This window comes from Miniopterus natalensis, chromosome 21 (genome assembly GCF_054644295.1).
Source record: "Miniopterus natalensis isolate mMinNat1 chromosome 21, mMinNat1.hap1, whole genome shotgun sequence".
Classification (NCBI taxonomy): domain Eukaryota; kingdom Metazoa; phylum Chordata; class Mammalia; order Chiroptera; family Miniopteridae; genus Miniopterus; species Miniopterus natalensis.
Window position 1 is genome coordinate 6506314 of NC_142101.1, and position 16029 is coordinate 6522342.

Sequence of the window (16029 nt, forward strand, 5' to 3'; positions counted from 1 at the left end):
TTCTGTTGATTATGACTTTAGAGTCAGAAAGATCTGGACTCAAACAGCAGTACTTCTGCCACTTATCAGATATGGACTCTTAGCAAGTGACATTTCCTCGCTTAGCCCTAGTTTTCTCTTATGTAGAAAAACCCTGGAATTTTAACCACAGTGAGATACCACTTCAAAATACGAGGATGGCTAGAATCAAAATGTCAGATAACAAGAAGTGTTGGCAAGGGTGTGGAAAAATCGGAACCCTTCTGCTGGTGGGAAGGGAACAGAGCAGCGGCTTTGGAAGATGGTCTGGCAGCTCCCCAAATGATTAACTACTTAATTGCCATATAGTCCAGCAATTAAGTCCTAGGTATATACCCAAGAGAACTGAAAACAAATGTTCTCACAAAAACTTGTCCATGGACGTTTGTGGCAGCATTATCCAGAATAGCCAAAAAGTGGGAACACCCAAATGCCCATCAACTGAAGAAGAGATAGACAAAATGTGGTCTATCCATCCAACTGAATATCATTCAGCCACAAAAAGGAAGGGAATTCTGTCACACACTGCAACGTGGATGAACCTTGAGGACATCATGCTAAATGAAAAAGGCCAGTCACCAAGGAGCGCATATTTATATGAAATGTCCAGAATAAGCAAATCTAAAGATACAAAATGAACATCAGTGGCGGCCTAGCAGGGATGGGGTGTTAGGGGTCACAGCTAAGTGGCGTAGGATTTCTTTTTTGGATTACAAAAATATTGAAAAATTTTTGTGGTGCATTAAATTCCAAAAGCCAATGGATTAGACAGTTTAAATGGGTAAATTGTATGATATGTGAGTTATATCTCAATAAACTGTTAAAAAACAACAAGAGAAAAAAACTGGAATTTAATACACTGCAATTAATTTTATAATATTTTCAGAATCCAAAAAACTACACAGGATTTCACGAGCACTAAGTAGCGGGAAGTAAGCCCTGGTGGGTGGCAACTATTAAACAGGGTAATTTGCCTCTGTCGGTCTGTTACTGACAGTGTCTTCACCCCCTGATGACCCACAGCTGAATGGAAAATCCACCTAACCTGGGATCCCCTTTGGGTCCAGCTCTCCATTCTCAAACTGGAAGCTTTAATCGGTGGAAGACACTATCTAATCCCAAACTCCTTCCAAGCTACTATTCTGCCTGTGAATCCTAAGGGATGAAAATTTTGCTTAAAGTGAAAATTTTATTTTATTTACTGAAAAATCTCAGTGTTATCATTAACTCAAATTCTAACCAGTTTTAATCAAACCTCAGGTTTAACAAGAAGGTTCTCCCATCAAATGGAAGTCGTGACAATAAAACCGTAAGTTACTCGTTCCACTGTGATTATGATCAAAACTACAAATGCCTTTTCCAGAAGGCCTCATGCTCAGGGTCACTGAGTGCTCTGGGACTCACTTAAAGGACCGGCTTCTGCACTCGTCTGCAAAAGCAAAGCGCCTGGTGCTCACCTCCAGATGTCGCTTCCCTTGGAAAACAACGACGACTTGATGACTTCGGGGGCCATCCAGGCGTAGGTGCCGGCCGCGCTCATCTTGGTGGTCCTGTGCCACTCTCTGGCCAGCCCGAAGTCCGTGATCTTCAGGGTCTTATTGCAGATGTCGTCGTGCTCTATCTTCTCCAGGAGCAAAACTAAGAACCAAAACACAAAGGTGATGCATTTTCATGACTTTATAGTCTTCCAGTCACAATGTTCCCGGGCATTTTCAACACACCCTTCGCTGCACTTGGCAGAACACATGAGAATGAACTTGGGTTTTACCCCCTTACCTTCCTTCTATCACCTGTATCATAACCATCAGTGGGTCCATTGTGCCTGAAGTTATAGGGTTTTTAAAAAAACCCACAGACACTGCCGCTCAGCGCTCTTTATGAATGTTTCTCTCGCGAAAAGGAGTGATTTCTGGGGGTGAGAGCCATTTCCTGAGCCAGGCAGGCAGGGTCAGAACCAGTGCAAGCTTCCCTGGTGGGAAAAAGGCACCGTTTCCTCTCACGAGTAAGGTCCTCCCCTGAAGGCAGAGTCTCTGCTACTGAATGTACTAGAGTACGTCTCAAACAGGTGACATATTACCCCAAATCGTTATCACCAAACATTAAATTTGCAAAATGCTTATAGATCCTTTAACTCAGGAAGAAATTCTATGAGATATGATTGCTTTACTGAAGCTCAAAATAGAGCAAAAAGTGGAAACTTGACAGAGACAGTATCCGGCCTCCTAAAATATATGGAGTGGGCGCGGGCAGCCTTCGGGGGGAGCTCACGCCAGGCGGCCCGCAGCGCGCAGGGAACAGCAGCTGGAACCACCTGCTTCTCCCCCACCCGCCACCTGCACCTGCACCTGCACCTGCCCCTCCCTGCACCCTGGGTCCCTCTCCCAGGGCTGATTTTCCTCCACCTATAGCCATGCAGACACGTTCCCGGGTCTCCAGGAGGCTCTATGGCAGCTACTTATCCATGTTCCCTCTCCCCGTTTGCCATAAAGAGGACGGTTTAAACCTGCTGTTTTTCTAACTTAGCTCCCTCCTGAAAACCCTGCTCCAACACAGAGCTCGTGGTTCGACTCCACCCGAATGCTCTGCAGATCCCCCTCCATCTGCCCGGTCACTACGTGACCTCTGGCCTCACTGCTTCAAACTGGAGGACAACGTAGGACAACGTAGGACATTCGTCGTGTCTGATTTTTGGAGCATGATCATAAAGAGAGCCATTTTCCCAAATATTAATTATAGGGAAAACAACATTAACGGAGTCCATTCCATTTGTCAGGTGTATTCACGGTATTTTAATCAGATAACCCCACTCTAACGCTCTAGGCACCTACTATGAATTATCTGAACTTGACAGATAAGGAAAGTGGAACCAGCCACGTTGAGACATCTGTCCAAGGCCGCACAGCCAGGCAGCGAGGCTCCCGCAATCTGACCCGAGGTCATGGTCCTAATCGCTGTCTACGCTGCCCAGCTGACAGGTTGAATCAGTTTTTCACGAGAGCTCCCTTTACCCTTTGGAGGCCTCTCTATTCCGGCGCCCACCCTCCTGCTTTCCGATTTCCTGTCCTCGGGTCACGACCCACCGGTCCAAGCAGAGGCGGGGAGACGAAGGGCACGCGCTGGGCGTGGTGCGGGCCTGTGCTGCTGCTCCCTGGCTGTTGCGGGGGCTGTGCGAGTACGTACATCGTAAGGAGGAAACGTACACATGCAAAGTGCTTAGAACTGTGAAACACCGTGAGCGTTTCGTAAGGATTATGCACACACACACACACACACACGCACACCAACGGGTCTGAAAGCATTTCTAGCAAATCTTCAAAACCGATGTCACGGATGTCAGGAAACACTAGATCTTTCGCAAGGCTTGAGATGTCACTTTTCTATGGCCTCACATCGTACGTCCATCGTGTCATCAAACGTTCGCCGTGCTGGCCATCAAGGCAAAGAATTCATGCACGTGATCTTGGTTCTCTCTTTCAACAGGAGGAGATTCGAGTGAGGGCTTACTACGTGTCGCCGGTACCGAGCAAGCCCTACCGTTGCGGTGGTTCATGTTTCCCTTCCCCACGTGATCTTCTACTTGCGGGAGTTAGACAGCGAGGGTCCCTGTTCTACTTCTAGGTCTAGATCCATTACACAGATGCCAGATCCGGTTTTAAGGTGGCTATATGCTCGCGGTCACACCGGTGGCAAGTAGCAAGGCCAAAATTCTACCTCTTAATGCTACAGCCACAGTGGGGGCTGGAGAAGTGGGGTGGGGGCCTCACTTCCGTGGAACAGCCTCTTATTCCTTCTGTCCGTCCATCTATTCAAGATCCAGCTTCCCATCCTAGAAAATAGTGAGCGTTTGATCTTCCCAGTCATTCATCATCCAGACACACAGCGTTTGGTCCGTTCTCTCTCACCTAAACCTTCGGTCCTAACTTGCATGCACCCGACTTCATCCCAAGAACTGTATCCTAACCCTTTCCCCCGTCGCCCCCAGTACCACCTAACACAGTGTCATCAAATGTTCAAAGGAATCGTTTTTATTAACGATAATTAGATCATTCTCTCCAGTTCTAACAAGAATGTTGCCGACCGTTCCCTTAACCTTTGCGATGTAGAGTTGTTTCCACACATTTAATTTCTCATCTGATCCTCGGCCCGCCCTGCGACACGGGAGCGATGATCTCCAGCCCAGCAGTGTTGCCCCGGGCCACAGGGCCACACGTGCAGCGCTGGTCTCAGGGCCCGCCGCACCGCGGCCTCCGCCGGCTTCCCCGCTGCCCACAACACCATCGGTTAGAGAAGGGCAAAACCACCAGAGATTGCATTAGGTGTCTTGTTTCAGATTCGTTTTTGAATTTTCTTCCTTCCATGTCCGCTTCAGGTATATATTTATTTCTCAGTTCTTACTCCTCATCTTTATCAAGAAAATAAATATCTAACCCTATATACTTAAGACACAGAAACAATACAGATAATTAGCTACTTCATCAGCTGCGTTACATTTCTCCCATTATAATATTACGAATTTCGCTTTAAACAATGATTATTCTTACGACCAAAGAAGACTCCAAATTAATGATCCAAATGGCTTTCAGGTCTATAGAACTGTGCCTTCCAGGACACTTTCATATACAAACACCCACAGAGGAGGGTGGGAAGGGCGTGTTGATTCAAATAGGGAAAGCCTGGCAGCCCTTGAGAAGCAAAGGCCAAGGAAAGGCAGCTCTAAAACAAGTGAAAACAGAACTAAAAGTGAGAACTAAAACCTAAACATTTGAAATCAATCGCATTTCTAAATAAAGGTCACGCACAACGTACTGTTAGCAGCCTGTGTCCTGTGGTTTCAGGACACCTTCCCCCACCCCAGGTCCAAAGTTTCCATAGGAGCTAAGTGCTGACATGCTTTGAACTAACAGAAAACAAGTTAAAATAACACTCTGAATGTCAAGTTTAGAGTTCCATGAAAGGCCCATTGTTTTGGAGTCTATTTCAGAGGTGTTCAGCAAAATTCCTGAAATTCCTTATCTTTTGGGCAAAGTGACCGAAACCAAAAATAACTGGTGTCCAGACAGGTAACAGAATGGGGCAGCCGGCCAAGTTTCAGGCTGAAGGCACAAGGTCGGATGCCAGCTTCCGCTTCCTGTCAGTCACCAGGACAGGACCGGCGGGCGACAGGCAGAGCTGCCCACCAGAAGGTGCAACGCGCAAACCGGGCCAATCAACTTTTTTGGCCACAGAAATGGTAAATTCTTGTAAGTAACCTAGCGACGGGTGCTTGGGCCCCTTTGTGACACTTCAGCGAAGACTTCTGACCCCTGCTAGCCCCACTCTTTGCAGTCGGCCTTTACAACCTGGCTAAGTACTTAGTCTACTTACTCAACCATGAGGCACTTGATTTCCCGGCTCCTTTGAAGTTTCACTTAGGTATTTGCAGAATTATGGCATATAAGGTATATTTTTTTAGAAAAGCAATTACAATGTATCCATTCTATTTTCTCAGCATTTATGGGATGGCTATGTCCAAATTCCATTTGAGTCAAATGGGTTTGTTCCGATTAATCTTTAACTATGAAAATATTATCACCAAGAAAATGTCATAAGAAAGCAAGCAAGCTGAGAAAAGCAACAATGGGAAAGCATATATTAACAAACACCCCTCTCTCATTCTCAGGTATAAGCGATTCCCTGAATTTCAACTCTGAACGATCAACCATTTACAGGAATAAATGATAACTTCCTAAGTTTACCGAATAGCACCAACTTTTCTTATGTTTCTTTCCATCTGTTCCCCTCCCACACACATCACTCATTCGCTAGTCTATGGAACCAAGTCCAGACCCTCATCGTGACCTTCAAGGCCCTTCCATCACATTCTAAACGATATTTTCAGCTCTTCCAGTGCTCTCCAAAATGCCCCCCACACCCTGACAATGCTGGGGACTTAAAGCCACTTCTAACAAACACACCCCTGCACCCCTGTCCCTGTGCCCCCACCCACAAGATATGGATTTGTCTCTGTCGCCCCCCGCGAAAACCACACCGGTCACCTCGGGTCCCACTAACCATCAGGGCGGAGCACTGGGGGATCCCACCAAGCCATTTCCTGTGAGACCACGCACAGGTCCTCTAGCCTTTGGAATCTCAGCTTCTCCTTCCATAAAACAAGTGAGCGACTCCCTCACCCTCTTTCTGCTCCAACAGTCCATGAATCTATGAACCTCTCCCAGCGCCTCCCCTCAGAACCTCAGCTGGACAGGTCTCAGCTGTAAGCGGGACACTTAAACACGGCCTCTTACTGCTGAGTCACATCTCCCTAAGTAAATCATAAGTCACTGCCCAACACGCTCTGCATCGCCATCTGATTTCTGTATATATTTATTTTTACTGCACAGCAACTAGCATTTTTATATGCTCACTAAATATTTGCTGAATGAGTCAACGAATACTGGAGGGGAAAAAAAGCATGAAGAAGATGAATTATAAGCTTTTTCATATGAAGTCAGCTGCTTGTCACAGAAAACCAGCTCCCCTCTGCCCGCCTGGAACAGGATTAGGAAGGGAAGGCCGTTTAAAAATCACTACAATAAAACCGTTACTGGAATACAAAGCCCTCAGCATTAGACACAGCCCATCATCCCTCCCCGAACCCCCTTCTCCGCCCTCACAGCACCTGGGCTTCCCTTCCTTTTCCAGCTGCTCCTTTTACTGGTCCCTTCTTATCTCCATGACCTCCAATTACTGGAGACCTCGGGACTCAGACCTTGGACCTCGGTTCTTCTCTATTAACACTCACTCCCCAGATAATCGCAGCCAATCTCAGGGCTTAAATTCCTTCTATATGCTGGTGATTCCCAAATGTTACCTCCCCCCCTGGGTCCCTACCCCCTGGGTTCCTCCCCCTTGGTCCCTCCTCTCTGGATCCCTCAGGTTTATTCTCAGAACTGCAGCCGGTGTCATCCCATGAACATGTCAGTCAGATCCCAGTTCTCAGTTCAAAACTCTGCAGGATCATAGTGAAAGTCAAAGGCCTTGGGGGACCTACAGGACCTGCAGGACCTGACTCCCCCACCCATGTCCTCCTACTGACCGTTTAATGTCTGTGTTGCCCCCTGGAATGTAAATCCCACGAGGGGAGGAACGTGTCTCTGGTTTGCTCACTACGGAATGCCAGGGGCCTGGGAGAGTTCCTGGGACACAGAATCCAATCAATAAGTAACTGTAGTATGAATGGGGAACTGAGCTTACTAAACACAAGAAGATAGGTTCTGTAAAGGAAATATAGGCATGGTCAGCTGATTAGAGGTTTACACGGCTCTCACCCCCAAAATAACAGGCACTGACCGCGGCCACACTCAATACTCACATTCAGTACATTGAAAACTTCTCACATTTCATTGTGTGTGAAAGTCTAGCTCTGTATTCCTATCACCATAGCATTTTAACTAAGTATTTTAAACAAAACAAACTCCTTAAAATCACATTAAGCCAATAATAACTGAAACATCGTGTATGCTATCAGGACATTGCCCCAAATCGCAGGTGATCTGCTCTGTTTCCAAGAGATCAAAAAAGTGTCCTAGTATTGACCCTGGGAGTGAAATAGTTACAGCAGCGATTTAGTACTTCATGCCTCCTCCTTGACCCTCAACTTATCAACCCAAGTTCCAAGCAGACCTGCCAAAGCACGCAGATGGCGGCACTCCTACAGAGAACAAAGCCAGGACTGTTTCCTCACCCCGCTGACTGCCCGAGGAGCCAGTGAGCCAACCGCAGGGACCCTCTCCCCCAGCCAAGACGAACAGGTACATGGTTACATGGCACAGTATTTTGCAGAATGACTAATAATAATGTTCCTAGGGCATAAAGCAGTCTAGAAAACATTGAGGTATCAATGGATTCACACACACAGATTAGGAAATATTTAAAGCACTCAAAGTGTTTCTAAACAATATACAAAAATGAGTATTGTCTCCAGCTTAGAGTTAGATCGTGTCTTACAGTTTATTAAATGTTTTGACATATGCCAGAAGTCAGAAAACTATATCCCATGGGCCAAATCTGGTCCAATACCTATCTGTAAATAAAGTTTTATTGGAACACAGACACACTCACTTGTTTACATACTATCTTTTGATGCTCTGGGCTACCACAGCAGAGCTGAATAGTTGAACAGAGGCCTTATGGCCGGCAAAGCCAAAATATTTATCATCTGGATCTTTACAGGAAAAGTGTGCTGACTCAGGTGCACAGGATCTCACCTGATCCTCACATCACCCTATTCAGAAAGTCAGGGCCATGGGCCCACAGCTGGTGAGCAGTGCAGTCAGAGCTCAAACCTCAGACACCACAATAGCACTATTTGTCCTCCAGTGTCCCAGGGACAAATTCTTAGAGATGGTCCTTTCCCTGGAGACACAAGCCCAGAATAAGCCACCCATACTCTCACCTGGAGCCTCCTATGACCAACCATCCAATATCATCAGTGAACTGGATTTCAGGTAAACTGGTGTCATAAAGAATTTATATAACAACCCAGATAACCATAAAATTAACCCACAAACCTGGTCCTCTGAGCAGCAGTTTCCAAACTCGGCTCTACATCTGAGTCATCCGAAAGCTTTTTAAAAAAATATAATGCTCCCATGCCTCTGGTTCTAAATACCCTCAACAATACAGACTGTGTGAATGTATGTGTGTATAAAGCTCAGATGCATTGATGGGTGGATAAGGTCAGATCTGTGTTAAAGCAACTTCATTCAATGTTAATGGCAGAATCTAGGTGTTCACTTAAAATTCCTTCAATTCTGTATATTTCAAGATTTTCAAAATAAAATGTTACCAAAAAATTCATCACTTGTTTCCAGCCAAAGTCAGCTAAATCAGAACGTCCGAAAACAAGACAGGGCATTTTACTCTTTTAAGTTCACGGGGAGCTTCTGCTGTTACAGTAGGTGTGGGAGTAACTCCTCTAGGGAGCTCTTCTCTATCAACACAGCTGATCATCCGGCCTAGGGTTCTCAAAGTAGGACCCAGGAACCCCTGCATGCCTTTAGGGTGGCAACGGCTTCCAGGCAGAAGCAAATATTTTCTATGGAGTCTCCTCACTTAAATGGTCTGGGAAAATAAGGTGTTTTTTTCCTATTAAAAATGCTATGTTAACATGTAAGGGAGCTCCTATTATTTTTATATTATTAAATATTTGTAAATCTGTCATTTTAAGTTTCTAATATAGTAAATGCCAATGGCTATAACCCACATAAACCAAAGCTCTTTGGGGTCCTGGTAGCAAACATCTGAGGACTATTGATCTAGACCATATGTGAAGAAAGTAAAATTCTGGAATCAGAAGTCCGAATTCAACTCTCTGACAAGCCAAGTGACTTTGTAAAAGTCTTTTCACCCTTAACTCAGGTTCTTTACCTGTAACATGGAGATAATTCAATTACCTGCCTCAGAGGTTGCTGTGAGGAATAACTGAGGATGGAGTTTGGGCTGTGCCCAGTGCCTCGTAAGCATTAAATAAATGTTAGCTGTTGCTCTTGTTACTATTATCTAGTTAAAACGCTTAAGATGAAGCGATATTTGAAGAATATGGATTTTTAAAAATAACTAAATTCACACTGACTAGGGATCAACTGTACAAATTTAAATTTCAGGCTCCAAAAAGAAACCAGCACAGTTCCCCCAGCCTCCCCAGGAACCCTTCTTCTACTCCCCGAAATTCCTTCATTGGGGTGTTTCCACCATTGGGGAGCCCCTCAAGTACTGCAGAGGCTTTGGGGACAGGCACATGGACACTGGGAGTTAAAATCTCAGCCAAACACAGTAAATCTCATCATTATTTTCTAACTCTGGTGAACCAGACGGAGAAAGTACCCTAAGTTAACTCACTAAATAAATAGTGATTATAAAAACTGGGCCCGGTCATAAATGGTAAACAACTTACGTTAAACCAATGTGTAAGTATTTTATATGTTATTACTGCCCCACTGCTAATCGAGGATGGTAAAGTCATAAAGCAAATGATCCCAAGCTTATATTTCTTTTCTTTGTAGATGTTTATCGTTCAGCAGATCTGATCTCTTCCCTCCTCAAAACCTTCAATGGCTCACTCTTACCCTCAGAAGTGGACACACCTTAGCACGAATTAAGACACTTGCTGTCTGTCACATGCTAAATGCCCATTTCCTGCCCACAAATCCCCTTGTCTGCTTTCATCCTAGTCACACCCAGCTACTCACTGTTCCCTTAAAAAAGCCCTATGCTTTCATGCCAGACTTTACCCAACTGCCCTTGAAGAGTTAAAGAAACATTAAACAGATTTTTTTCTGCAGAACTTCTGTCCATCTCTAAGAGCCCTGTTCAGTAGACTGTATCAGAAATCAAGAAATTCAGGTCCAATGAGGTTATATAAGTTGCTCAAGGTCACACGGCTCGTAAATGATGACACCAATATTCAAACACGGACCTGAGTGACTTCCAGTAACCGTATTATTCTAGAAAAACCAATGCTCCTTCCAGTAACTGACTATTCTGGAAAAGTTCACCCTGTACCTGCTAGGGTGAAAATAGCCTTCTGAAACAGAGGCCTTCCCTTTACTGTGCAGACGGCCTTGACCGTGACTATGAAAATGGCCAGATGTGTACTCTCCAAGTAAGTCTGCATAATCCAGAATTAAATAACTGCCCCCTCACTACTATAAACATGAGAAGTGGCCTATTTATTTAATACTCAAGCAGAAAAACGGCAGGGGAAGGTGACCCTTTGTGATGGCTGTCCTTCTAAAGACCTGTCCGCAAGCTGATTTTGTTTCAGGAGTAGATCAGCTCTGTAGCCGCCGGGATCTCTGGGCTGCTCTGCCCCTGGCCCTTGGAACAGAAAGTGGCCAGGTGGCCTGAAGCTACACGTCTGAGTGCAGGGCAGACAGACGCGAGTCTTTTAACTGATCGGAGCATAAGGAGCTCCTCCAAGTCACTCTTAAAAGCTTTTTAAACACCTTAGAGATTACATTAGCTGTAATTTTCTCAAACAGGTCCCTTATTTACATTGTATTAATGAGAAAAGCCAAAAAAATTAGATTCCTTTTGTAGGTTTTTTGTGTGTTTTTTAGTTAGAGCTCTAAGTTGCATTTCATAAAAAATATCTAAGTGTAAAGGTAAGACCCTACCGAAATCTGTGGCTCAGTTTCTCATGGAATGTTTATTTTCTTTAAAAAAAAAAAAAAAAAAATGGAACACAGTAAGCAATAATAAAAAATAATAATACTAAGGAACCATAATCAGGCCATGCAATCTTCTTTCAACCTTGGGTACACAAAACACTTGGACGAATTCTAATAACTCGAACCTTCCTCAGCAGTAGTTCAGGTGTTGGGCGCTTTTATTTCATTCCGCCCTGGGAACTTCCTGGAAACCACCTCCCAGGCCAAGCCAAGGCCAAGGCCTGCTGTGGCCTGGACAACCGACAGACCGATTCAGGCCAACGCGCTGGGGTCCTCAGGGCAGCCAGAGTGATCCTGTCAATAATACAGGGTGCAGATCACAGGCTCCTCAGCACACAGGGCACCAGGCTCCGCACCCAGGACCTGCTCTCAGGGAGGACCCCAGAGGGACCGGCCTGCGGGGCCCACCGCGCTGACCTCCACCGCACCCTCCACTCCAGCCTCAGCTCTGCCTTCTCCCGGGCTCACCTCCCCTCTGCCTGGATCTCTGCCTGACTCTGCCCCCTGCTCATCGGTGTCTCTGTTTGTGTAACATCCTCAGAGCACCTTCCCTTGACCACCCCCTTCCCAGCAGCACCCCCATCCTGCACCCATCACCCAGCCCCTCACCATGCTTTGTTTTTTTGCAAGCGCTTACTAGCGGGTGCCACTGCATGGCTACCACCTATCTTTCTTACCAGACTACGCCCTGTGCTCACAGGGATATTGTCATCGATTTGCCACTGTGTCCTGGGGCCCAGAAGTGACTGGTACAGAATGGACACTCAAAGTGTGTTGAAGAAGCGAGTTCCAGCTCACAGTGATTTTTCTCTGTGCTCTGAGTGCATATAAAACTGGCCATTTCACTGTGACCCCAAGTCACACTGCACTGTGAGCTAGTTGCTACAGAGGCAGATTTAGCAAAGGGTTTTTGACTTACTCTGAATCCCCAGAGTGGCATGGCCTAGCATATTTTAACAACATAAATGATGCTTAAAACTTGCTAATTTGGCTCAACGCTCCATCTCTTGCTCTCTGTTAGAAAAGAGACAAAACTGCTTGTCCCATCACATTAGCTATTATTTCAACATAAACACTGTCTCAAATGGTATGATAAAAATGAAAAAGACCGATGAGAAACGAAGAAAGAAAATCTATCAAGAGCTTGCGTATTTTCCTCTGACAAATTTAAACATTTGTCTTAAACAACAGTTTCCACTCACTTGGTTCCAAGTCTTACACTGACTCTTTGTTACCTGAGTAGGCTCCAGAATGAAAAAAAATTCAATATTGATTTTTAAAGCCTTGTTTACATTATCATTAACTCACTACCACCATAAGCAAATAACCAATAAAGTCAAACAAAACATACTGTAACAGAACAAGAAGCTACGGCTGCACCTATCATAGGAAAATACGAAGTACCTGCATTTGTTCCTTGAACAAGAAACACCAAGGAGCCGGGATAAGCGATGCGCTAGGCGTTGTGATCCACACATTTTTGGCCCCGTTCAAAATATTCAAGTCCCAGTAACTTAAAAACCATAAAAATGGCCATATCGTAACAAATATTTGGCCAGGCTAGTGACCTAATCAATCAAATCTTTTTAAAAGTGCAAAAATTTAACACAAAGGCAACTCTGCCTGACAATTATAGAAATTAAAATGCTCCAGGAAGTTCGGCAATTTCTTTTGACAGTGTGAAGTCTTTCAAAAACTAAGTTGCGGCATATAATCACCTCCAAATTACATAATATCTACCATATACCCGAATGTGCATGGTTCCACTGTACAAATTTTTCCAGTGTCAATAAAAACTATTTAACCATAGTTATTATTCCAAGGTCATGTTATTTCTTTTTACTATTTAAGAGTATTAGTTCTTTAAAAGTTTTAAATTTTAAATTTATATTAAAAAGTCTATGATTGGAACATAGATTAATCTCTCTTTCTATGTTTTTACAAACACTAGCAAAGATACTGTACCTTGTGGACAGCTCACACAGACCCCAAGTATTACTACAACCCAATAAAACACACTTTTTGGTCTCAGGAACCATGTAGCCCAAGTCGTTTGCCTGTGTTGGTGAGTTGATGTGCAACAGAATACATTTGCAGAAGCCAGGTTCCGCGAGTATCACAGGACTGCTGCAATTGCTAAGACCCAGGGCAAGCAGCGATGTGACCGCTGTCCTTAAAACACCTCATTCTGCAGAAAACTCGGGACACTCACAGGCTGGCCGGACTTCACTGGGGAGAGGGCTTATGGGACGCATGGACAGGACACGCAGGCCTTGTTCTACGGCAGAGGTTAAACATTTCTTTCACTAAAAGCATATTTTAGGAAATAAGCACCAAGTGGTAGCAAAAATTGTATCAGGTTAGAAGCATTTACAAAAATAAGTACATTAAAGTTTGTACTACGTCTACTGTACACAGTCCAAAGGAAAATAATTTCGGCGTCCTTCATGTGGCCTCGGTCAGAACTCTAATACATACAACTACCGCGGCCACTTCTCCATGCCACATTTTGTTAGACTTTGCTCCCGCCACTTAGGCAGTTGCAATATAGATTATAAGATGAGGGGTTAGTGGAAGTCATAAAATAAAACCTACAAGAAATTATTCGATGTTTATATGTAGTTACCAACACTCGAATTATTTATAACTCCCATAATCAAAATGCTAATTAGTCATTTTCAAGTAAATTTAAGGGCTGAAGGATTTTGAATAGGAAAAAATGTCTACACAAACATACGACAAATGCATCGTTTCTTCTTGTCACTCTTCCTTCTGCAGCCTTGGAGAGGGACAAGGTTTCCAGCTGAGTTAGCTCCCGTCCTAGCAGGTTTTACAAGGTTGAGAGATGTGCAGCTGTGGCAGGCCAATGCCAGTTCTGACTGCATCCCTTGATCTCTTATAAAATTTCATCTCATTCTAAGAATATCGAGCGATTTCGCATATGGAAGAACCAACTGTAAACAGCAATTCTATTAGCTCTTTTATATGGTGAAATATAATAGGCTTTGTACTCAGTTCAACCGTCAGTTCTTTACTGACATCTGGAAAACTGACCCAGATTTATAGACAGTAAATGATACAGGCCAAGTCGTCAGTATTTCAAACAGCTTTGCAAGGGCAATGAACTTGCTCTTAATCAACCCAAATGTGCAGGATGGCACACACTGGTGTTTCTCGTCTGGAGACCTCACCAGCACTCAAGCTACCCAACCAATGATAAAATCACACTTCATGTGCAGAGACGTCTGAATGAAAAGACTTTGGAAACGTCAGAGGACAGAAGACATATTTAAAGTGGGACTTCTCTCTGGTGAAGTCTACTGGGCCAGAAGGAGGGCCAAGGTTCCGCACAATCCGAGAAAGGCCTCGGTTAGCAAAGTTCTGTCCAAATGAACAAACCACACTTGCACCTAAAGGCCAACAGCACCGTGAAGTTTCCAGAAGATCGAGATATATTACAAGTGGTGTTTGCAAGCAAGTCCGATCCGCACTTCTAAAAAAGGTACCCAAAAGCAACAAGTCAAGGGAAGTGTGTCACCTGCCCGAAAGCCGGTCACCCAAGGTCTAGCTGGGTCCTGGAAGGCCTGCGCCGGGGGTGCTGCTGGCAACCACGCCGGCCCCCGCCTCCTTCCGCCTGGCATCGGGCCCAGGGAGCCCGCCCAGCCCTGGCACCGGGGTGGGCTGCGCAGGGCCTGGCTCCGCGCATTCCCCGGTCCCCCGGCCCACTTACTGTTGCTGGACTTGAGGTCCCGGTGCAGGATGGGCACCACCGCCTCCTCGTGCAGGTAGAGCATGCCCCGCGCGATCTGCACCGCCCAGTTGACCAGCACTTGCGGGGGGATGCGGCGCGCGCGGCGCGGGCCGGGGGCGCGCGGGTCCGGGGCGGCGTTGGCGGCGGCCAGCGCGCGGTTGAGCGCCCCGCCGCGCGCGAACTCGAGCACCAGGCAGAGGTGCGGCTGCCGCAGGCACACGCCGCGCAGCTCGATGATGTTGGGGTGCCGCAGCATGGCGAACAGCCGCGCCTCCCGCCGCACGCTCTCGGCCGCCGCCGCCGCGTCCTGCTCGGGGTCGCGGCGCGCCGCCTTCACCGCCACCTCCTGGCCCTGCCAGGTGGCGCGGTACACCTGCCCGAAGCCGCCCGCGCCGATGAGCTCCTTGAGCTCCAGCCGCTCGAAGTCGACGTGCACGGGCGAGCCGGGCCGCGGCGGCGGGGGGCGCGCGGGCGGGCGGCACGGCGCCACGTAGTTGGCGGGGAAGATGCCCAGGCGCCCGGGCACCTGGCCGGCCCACCAGCCCTCGTCGCCGGACACGGCGGCGTCCTGGGACAGCACCTCCACCAGCTGGCCGGCCCGCAGGCTCAGCTCGTCCTCGCCGCGCGCCTCGTAGTCGTACAGCGCGGCCCAGAGCCCCGCGCCCGCCGAGGCCGAGCCGCCCGAGGAGGCCGACGACGACGACGCGGAGCCGGCCGGGGCGCCCCGCGCCGGGGATCCCGGCCTGTCGGCCGCGCCCTCGGCGCCCGGCAAGGCCATCGGGACGGCCGTGCGGGCGCGGGCGCTGCAGGGCGGCGGGCTCAGCCTCCGGGGCGGCCGCGGGCGCGCATCGTCCGGCGAGGTCGCCGCCCCGCCCCGCCCCGCCCCGGGGAGGCAGGGAGGAGGGATCAAGGCTCGGGGACGTCGGGGGCCCGCGGGCCCACTACCCGGAGGCGCGGGCCTCAGCCCCGTCCCTCCCGGGCCGCTCCCGCTGCCGCAGCGGCCCCCGCGCCCGCGGGCGCTCTGGCACCATGGTGGCGCGCTGGGCCTGC

At 47.3% G+C, this 16029-nt stretch overlaps 1 protein-coding gene across 1 annotated transcript in view; it reads right to left on the minus strand.

The window, feature by feature from the left end:
* Positions 1 to 15757, minus strand: part of MAP3K21 (mitogen-activated protein kinase kinase kinase 21) — a 43799-nt gene extending 28042 nt beyond the window's left edge. Inside the window, exons 1-2 of the mRNA XM_087828982.1 lie at positions 14959 to 15757; positions 1476 to 1656 (exon numbers count right to left, since the gene is read on the minus strand). Of these exons, the coding sequence (XP_087685108.1) occupies positions 1476 to 1656; positions 14959 to 15757 (980 nt within the window). The remainder of the gene's footprint in view (positions 1 to 1475; positions 1657 to 14958) is intronic.
* Positions 15758 to 16029: the final 272 nt, after the last annotated feature.